Source organism: Lampetra fluviatilis, chromosome 8 (assembly GCF_964198595.1).
Source record: "Lampetra fluviatilis chromosome 8, kcLamFluv1.1, whole genome shotgun sequence".
Lineage (NCBI taxonomy): Eukaryota > Metazoa > Chordata > Hyperoartia > Petromyzontiformes > Petromyzontidae > Lampetra > Lampetra fluviatilis.
Genome location: NC_136282.1, coordinates 9,689,934 through 9,698,198, shown reverse-complemented (window position 1 = coordinate 9,698,198; position 8,265 = coordinate 9,689,934). Strand labels below are relative to the sequence as shown.

The 8,265-nt window shown below is 45.8% G+C and overlaps 1 protein-coding gene across 3 annotated transcripts; it reads right to left on the bottom strand.

Annotated features, from left to right (window-relative positions):
• Positions 1–2,988: 2,988 nt before the first annotated feature.
• On the bottom strand, positions 2,989–8,067 carry SRSF3 (serine and arginine rich splicing factor 3). 3 transcript variants are annotated; one of them, XM_078859062.1, is made up of 6 exons: positions 8,008–8,067; positions 6,453–6,721; positions 4,929–5,069; positions 3,578–3,628; positions 3,293–3,379; positions 2,989–3,132 (listed from the first exon to the last, which is right to left on the bottom strand). In XM_078859062.1, exons 2-6 carry the CDS (start codon positions 6,653–6,655, stop codon positions 3,105–3,107), a joined length of 510 nt encoding a protein of 169 aa, XP_078715188.1. In that variant the 5' UTR covers positions 6,656–6,721; positions 8,008–8,067; the 3' UTR covers positions 2,989–3,104. The 3 variants fall into 3 exon arrangements, with proteins under 3 accessions (XP_078715188.1, XP_078715190.1, XP_078715189.1); XM_078859064.1 differs by having other exon boundaries at positions 4,980–5,069; XM_078859063.1 differs by having other exon boundaries at positions 7,995–8,057.
• Between the last annotated feature and the right edge of the window lie 198 nt (positions 8,068–8,265).

The window sequence follows — 8,265 nt, the reverse complement described above, 5'->3', positions numbered from 1 at the left end:
GCCTGAAACAAGCATCACTGAGCAACACCAGCTAACTGGCACCGACATGAATTAGTGCAGTACTTGGCAACCGGTGTGCTACGACCAAGTCCCAATTGTGTCGCGGGCATTTCATAATTATAGGAACGAAACTCAAGCCTCCCCCTCCATTGGTCACGTATGCACAGTACGGTCGCAGTACAGCCGTCAGCCCCCAACGCTGGACCCCTAAACTCCCTCGGTTGCCCAGTTGGGTAAACAGACACGAAGACACTCAAACACGGGAAACAACGCAGAGAGACGAGATGTGATATCCAGACGTGAATACGCTCAAATACGGAGACTCATACATCAATACTCCGTTTGGTGAATTGTCACGGACTTTGGCAGCGTCACTTGATTTCCATTTTCTCGATTAGATAATCAAGGGATCGGGAATTCTCTCACCGACAACGCATTCCCACCCACCCACCCGGGTTCACAGTGATATTTTAGCTTGGCGTGCCACACAGATCGAACAAGCAGAGGTGTGCCATGGAATGTACAGGGTTGAGAAGCACTGAATTAGTGGCATACTGCTGGGAAATCCTGGCACACACATTGCGATACCATTGTGCAGGCTATCGCTTTGCAATTCAAGGTACATGTTTGGTAAATTATTGCACGTGGATTTATATAGCAACCTGAATGGATTTTTTTCAGTGCCTCTGCTGAATTTGGGGTGCAGTGGTTCACAATCTGGTGCACGGATATCGGAATGGCGGGTGTTTGGCAACTGAAAGCTCGACTGCCGTTGAAGACTTGGCAAACATCACTGCACGACCCTTAATCAAATTATCACTTGATTTGCCCACGTAAAATATTGCAACACTCCATGAAAATGTCACATTTGCATACATACATTTAGCGCAATGTGCACTACCGTCAAGTTTTGTAGTTTTCATGCATTTCCTAAAGGTGAAGCACTACGTTGTGACTGAGTTGGTGGCAAATTGTGCCATGTTACCAAGTCTGTATTGAATGTGAAGATTGAGGTTTTCACAATGACCATAGTAAAAATTACAAGATCACATCAAGTGTTGTCTTTTTGAAAACCTATAAATGGCCTTGCTGCAAACTTCCTAAGTTGCCTTGTAAATGTCATCAATTTTCTCTTGATCAACCACTGAATCATTCAATCTAGTGCTGGATGAGGGAGGGCCTTTTGATGCCACGTGGATGTTATTTGACCATACAGTACTTCACTATGCTGGTCATTGTCTTGGCGATTGGGAGCGTGTACAGTACATCGACACTGGCAAAAAAAGTCTCGTGTAGCTGCTCACCCCCAGCTATAAATACTCGAGTTGCATTGTCTTTACTGCTCGGCTTTTGGCGTTCTCTGGTCTCATCCTGGTGAGACTAGGCCCTAAAGAAGGCCATCTCTGGTGTAGTGGTCAATCAGTTTCAAAGAATGCCATATCAGAACTTATTTGCATGTTCACCACAAGTGCTGTGGTTAATCCAGACATGATTCATTGCAAAATTTTTAAATTCGTGTTTGAGCATCTTAACACCCATTTTATTGCCAGAGTGAAACCAATTTTTTTCATAATTATTTGCACTGCCCTCTTCTGGCAGCCTGAATAAACCTTTGTGCCTAGTACCCATCCAAATATTTTTGAGATTCAACGAGGTACACACCAAGTGACTATCATAGGCAATCCATCTTTGAACATGCACTGCATGTAATAGGAATATTCCCTTTCCAGTTAACTCTTATTTAAGATAGTTAACATTTCAACTGGGTACCCATGCATCATGTGCCTGTCAACCCATTTCATAGCTTTCATTTGTAGTGCAAAATACTTTGTGGACAACCTTGCAAAATGATGCATTCCAGCATTAGCACATGACAAACTGGAACTTAAATTATAGCGCTTTAATTGCATTATTTTTGAAGTGCTGTGGTACTTATGCTCAAGGTAACATTCTAGCATTTATCGCATTTGGTTTATGCAGTATTTCTCCTAAAGCTGGTTGTAGCAATGCTTGTGTAGCAATTTGTATTTCTGTTATTGCTCCAGCATCGGTTTTCCAGATAAGAGGACACGAGTCATTTGCGAGTGACACGGGGGGCAAGGATTACCATGTAAAACCCAAATTGGGTAAGAACACATTTTAGGGGCATTTTTTTTTTCAGAGCAATGCTTGGACGTGCCAATAACTGACATGTTGGATATTAAGTGTCACTTTTATATCAGAATCACTTTTGTAAAAATATAATTGTGACTGGCAGTATAAGAGCCTTATCCTTTGAAATTGAACATCTTTTTGTAAACATTCCCCATACAAAGCTGCGAGAAGCAGCCTTTTGGACCCACTTACTGCAGTGGTATTCATAAGCACAACCCATGTTGTAAACAATGCGAAATATATCTGGATGTGGAAACAGTGCCTCCAGTCTTTACTCCATTAGTTGAAACCCATGTATAAGGCTCTAAAGGTCATGCTGCCTGTAAACCTTAACATTAACATACAATAAAAACTCCAAACATTGTTCATTTTCAATTTTTATTGAATGGTCAAACATACAAGAAATAATAAAACTTAAGTTGAACAGTGTGTAACGGGGACTGTGGGTTATGGCAAATGTACCCATACATTTGTGCCTACACTAACACAATTGTCAAACTAAGACTGCCATCTAAAGAGCGCAACTTGATTTTAAATTGTTAATTAATTATATACACAAGACTTAAAATAAACGTTGCACTAAATTTCAGCAATGTCTGCCAATTCATAGTAACAATGCAAACTTTTCAGCTACATTACTTGGACAGTAACATTAAGTATTGAACTAAATATAGAAAAAATAAGTTCAACTGCACGTGTGCACACTTCAGACAGCTTTGCAAACAGTCACATGTGAGCAAAGGTTGGAACAATTTCATTTACCAGACTGCAGCAACATAGCTTTGGGATATTTCCTGTGGATAGGGGAAAAAAAGTCCAACTAACTTTATACTATGCCGCCAACATTGTGGTGAAATGAATGAACGTGTCACTTCCTTACAATCTGTATAAAAATTAACACCAACACACCACTTCCATCTTCTCAACTTCCAGTGCCTTGCAGAAAGAACTTACTTTCTGTCTGGAGAGTGAGAGCGGCTGTTAAAAAGAAACGGCAACCAATTAATTTCCACACAAAAATAGAAAAGTTACTTATGAGGGAGGGGGGGGGGTCACAGGGGAAAAATTCAGTTTTTTTAAAGTACTGACAGTGCACAATGGCATTGCAAGGTGCAACCAAAGCTACTCTTCTCGGTACCTGCGAGAGCGAGAGAAGGAAGGAGAGCGGTTCTTTATGGGGCGATCATTGGAGAATGATCTGCGGCGAGCCTCTCTTGGGATCGACCTGAAAAACATTCGGGGCAAGGTCGACACATTAGTGTGCGCACACAAGCATCAAGGCAAGAGGAAAGGCTAATTTTTCTCTTCTTAAAAAGCACTGCTACTCGGCAATTTTTTTCAAAGCTATGGAAATTCAGCAGGAAGTTTATCAGCATGAATGACATTTCATTTAATCAACCTTACCAAATCCACAAGCACTTACCTGCTGCGACTACGGCTGAAGCTCTTCTTACGGGGAGATCGGGACCGCGATCTGAAAGCCATACATTTCAACAATTAATGCAGTAACTTTACTCACTTGGCATTGCATTATTTAAATTATCTCCAGCCTACTCTTAAAACAAACACCGATTATTCCCTTCACCAGGCACTGCTACCATGCTATAGTTCACCTAAAGGTGACTATAATGCAATGTCAAGATCATATGCATTTACCTTTATAAATGTGGTACTTTAACCAGTGATGCTTCAAGCTTTACACACAGAACTGGTTTACAAATATAATACTATTGTTTACCCCCTCAAGCTATACATGTGCTAAATGTACATGTTAACCAACTTACATACACCAATAATTGATCGCGTGAAATACTTAAGTTTTAAGTCTTAACATCAAGTTGTCAAAATCTAATTGTACAAAATTGTTGAAAAATACAAAGCTTACTTTACTGCAACTACAAAACAAATCAATATTTTGGGTCGAAAACCACAAAATTATAAAAAAAATATATACATCACCCCATAGTTAAAACAGTAATACCAGCACAAGCTAGAAAAATGCCCGCGATGCCGGGAACCTGACAATTGGTGGTTGCGCTGCGTGGCAAGAGGTGTCGCGATGCGAAGGAGGGTGGGGAGAAGATGCGGCGAGGGTTGTGCTGGATTTATTCTGTAGTCTGCAAACGGTTGGCTATGCCGCAGATTTTCTCTTTTTCCCGATTGCGTAGTGCAGGGCGGAGGGGCGGGGGAGTTGCGAGGGCCGATTTGGGCCGCAGCGCCGCGGGGCTGGCGGTGGGCAGGTAGTAGGGTAGAGGAGGAGTAGACTGATGGCGGCTCTTTAATTGCACGTAGGCTGGAGGACACAGCCAGGCATGCTGAGCCCGCCGCGAGGCTTGCCACGCTCGTGCGTTACGAGACTAGAGACACCCCGCGTGGCGAGCCCACCACGCCGCGCAGAAAGGCAACGGGGATGGACTGGCTAATGTAGACTCAGAGGGTGATGAGTAGAGGCGTGATGGTGACTCTGTAAGGGGGGTGTCAGTTTTGGCAATTAATACAGAAAACATCAACATTGGATACAAATTTTATACAAAAAACGTTTAAAGGCACACATTAAGATCGCATTCATTTACTGCACCTAAGATCACTGAACGCTCCAACCAAAAAATGGAAACAAATTATAAAACGGTGAACAGTTAATGAAGGCCATTTATGTCTTAAATAATTGTCCGACACGTTCAACTGAATGAATTTATTATTTTCTCTTAAAAAGTAAACAAATGCACGCTGTGGTATTGAGCCGGCCGCAGCCATGGGCATGCAAGCCGTCTCACCGCGAGCGGCGTGGGCCAGGAGCAGGGCTCCTCCGCTTGTCATCCTCGTACCGGGGCCGGCGATTCCATGCTGGAGGAGGACCACGGTTCCGGCTGCGTCCACTGGAGTGCTCCACCCTCACGCGCGAACCACACAACGTTCTGTGGGAAAAAGAGCAATGCTCACCATAAACCATCAGGCACATTTATGCATGTTCGGTGGGTGCTTTGAAATGTTGTGGCATTCTTCCATGGGAGTGGGCATACCAAAAGAACTTTAAAAATAGACGGGGCACATTATTCGTAGTACTGTTAACATCTCACAGCTGAGCAAAGGTCTTGCCTTTTACAATCTCTTTTCACCTCCAAATCCTAACAGCTTGAGGCACCATCTCATTTCCTGTCTAACTCACCGTCAGCCTCCACCTCTTTTTTAAATTTTGTCCGTCACCCTACTTCCCGGCTAAATATTTTGGCAAACTCAGTTTGTTCCTTTTGTAGAGGAGAAAAATACGCAGTGCGCACAGTTAAACGGGTGCAACGGAGGGCAAACAGGTGTGCACGTTGCAAAATGAGGTTTACACTGACAAACCGACAGTTAAGGGGCGAAGCGGGTGCAACTGAGATCGAACAGGTGCCAAGGGGGATACAAGTGGGAGTGTGTGTGAGCAAGGGGAGTTGTTGCCGGGAACCAGTGAAGACATCGCCGTTGCCGCTCCAGCCATCAACGGAATCAACTCTCACGCCGTCGCCGGGCGGGTGTTGGCTGAACGCCCCGCCCGGGACAGACGGGTGAGCGGGTCTGAGGGAGCGTAGGTGAGGGCAGCGGTGGAGATGCGAAGTTTCTGTGTGCAGAGTCGCCGAGTGCGAAGACGCTGTGTGCGGAGTCGCTGAATGCGAAGACGCTGTGTGCGGAGTCGCTGAGTGCAGATCTGCTGAGTGCTGGATAAGTGAGGTGCAGAATAGATAAGAGCGGGGAGAAGTTAAGTATATGTGACCATACAGATAGTTATAGGAGTGCCTATAACTGGCGCAAGAACATGTGAATCAAGTGTAAAGTGACTTGTTACAACGTGTCGGTCCGAGTCATTTTTGAAGACACTACACTTTGTTAAAATTATACCTGTCACCTGGGTGCAGAATTGCGCCAAGGTAAATGACATGTTGCATCCATGACGAGACTAAGCCTGGGCCAATCAACTTGGCCACCATTTTGATAGGCTCAAACGTGTCTTGATAACTGCACGCCGTCGTGACAACCAACGTTACGACCGAATTCATACCCCGAACTTTTGCTTCGACCGAATTCATACCCCGAACTTTTGCTTCAAAATCAAGCGAGTCTTGCAATCCAAATACAGTATATTGGGCAATGATGTTGTAAACCATTTTGTTGTGCCTGTAGGGCATCTAAGAGACGCTCCTCATATTAAGACGGTCATATGCATCAAAATAATTAATTAAATACTGACCCCCACGGCCCCGGGACATGGTTTAACACAGTCCCTCCCCCTGCCGCCCATCAATTTGCATGCAGTCCCGTACCTCCCGTCCAGCTCCCGCACGGCATCGCCCGCGTCACGAGGATCCTCAAACTCCACGAAGGCGAACCCCGGCGGGGCACGCGCCACCCACACGGAGCGCAGAGGGCCGTAGTAGCTGAAGGAGCGCTCCAGCTCTGCCTTGTTGCCATTGTTTCCCAGGTTGCCCACGTACACCTTGCAGTCCAGGGGGCAATTGGCGCTCATGGCGATGGGGGGGGGGAAGATGCGAGACGTGTGAACGTCGAGAGCTTAAGTTGAGCCCACTCTTCCCTGCACACATCCGAGCGGGTGGGTTCATACGGAGGAAAAACAAAACAAGATCTGGTTCAATTACGCGAAACACGAAGTTGGCTCTGGAAGTGTGCCTTAAAGTGCAGGCTTTGGCTCGTATTCGTGGCGGATTTCAGGTTGCATTATCGGTGGCTCAATAAGGGATAGCACCGAATTTGAACCATGCAGCTCAAGTGTAACGGGTTAAAAGGTTATACAAATCTACGGATATGCTTTTACGAAGTACAATCTCTAGAAAATAATTGCAACGCAATTGGTCAAATTAATGGAGGCATCTTATTGAGCCAACATGTTAACACAATTGGGTGACAAATTACGTTTGCTCGGATAACGGATATTTAATAAACTAATTTGCTGAACCAATAACGAATACAAAAAAGCAGATCGCTAAAAAACGTGCCCCCTACATAAGAGACCAAAGTGTGATATTTGAAATTCAAATCACGTTAAAGATTTGCTTAAGATGCAGTACAAATGTGGCATGTTGTCGATCATCAGTCTCATGTAAAAAAGGAAATTACGGTTACATTTTACACCACATCCGCAGAGCTTATCGCTTTACAATAAAGGTCATAATCTGTGGCTTTTAAGTGAACATTAGCCGTGCGTATTAAAATCGTAGCAATTATTCCGAATGCCCTCTGCGCCTGGCCGAGCCATGAGTGGCAGCAGAGGCCATTTTAGTAACAGCGTGGAAGAGGCCACCCCACGGCTAATGCTATTGACATTTTGTACCAACAACTTCACATCGACACGTCTCTCCCCCCCTACCCCAAACGATGCCAACGCGTGTATTAAAATCTAGATTTGGATTAAAACGTTACGTTATCTTCGTCGTTGTAAATGAGCGGTAAAAGGTTGGCGGGTCGCGAGGACTTCGATTTAACAGCGCGCGCCTCTCGCCAACGACATCGCGGCGATTGTTTTTATTGCATACCTCGCACGCAAATAAAGAAATAACCAACACATCACGTCGGCGATTGAGAAATATCTATAGTTCGCCGTGTAAAATACAGAAGCTACGCTACGCAGAAGGCCATATCCCTTCGGCCTCCACCTTATAGCGCGGAGGAAACGTCTCGAATCTCCGCGCGGCCCTTTTTGCTCACGACACAACAACAATCGCCGCGCCGTCAGCTCGGGCCATCCCCCGCGACTCTTATCCACCGCGACTCTTAACCACCGTGAATGTAATGGCTAACGACGATGGGGGAGAGGAGAGAGGGGGGGGATAACATAACAAATAAAGAACCAGGCGGCCTTGCCTTCTCGGTGACAGCACCACCGCCTCCAATACTCCCGCAACACAAAATGGCGAAGGGGGCTGCGTCCTCGCGCCCTTTTATAGCGGTGCCCCCACCCCCTCACACCCCCCCCCTCACCCCGACCCCCTCACATCCACCCTACCCCCCTCACATCCACTTTTGCGTTCGCGAGACGCCCCCGGGGCAGCAACCGCCGCGCTCGTCGAGCTCTCGTCGCGCCGCGTACGGCTGTGCCCCTAGGGCAGGAGGGTGAGGTGG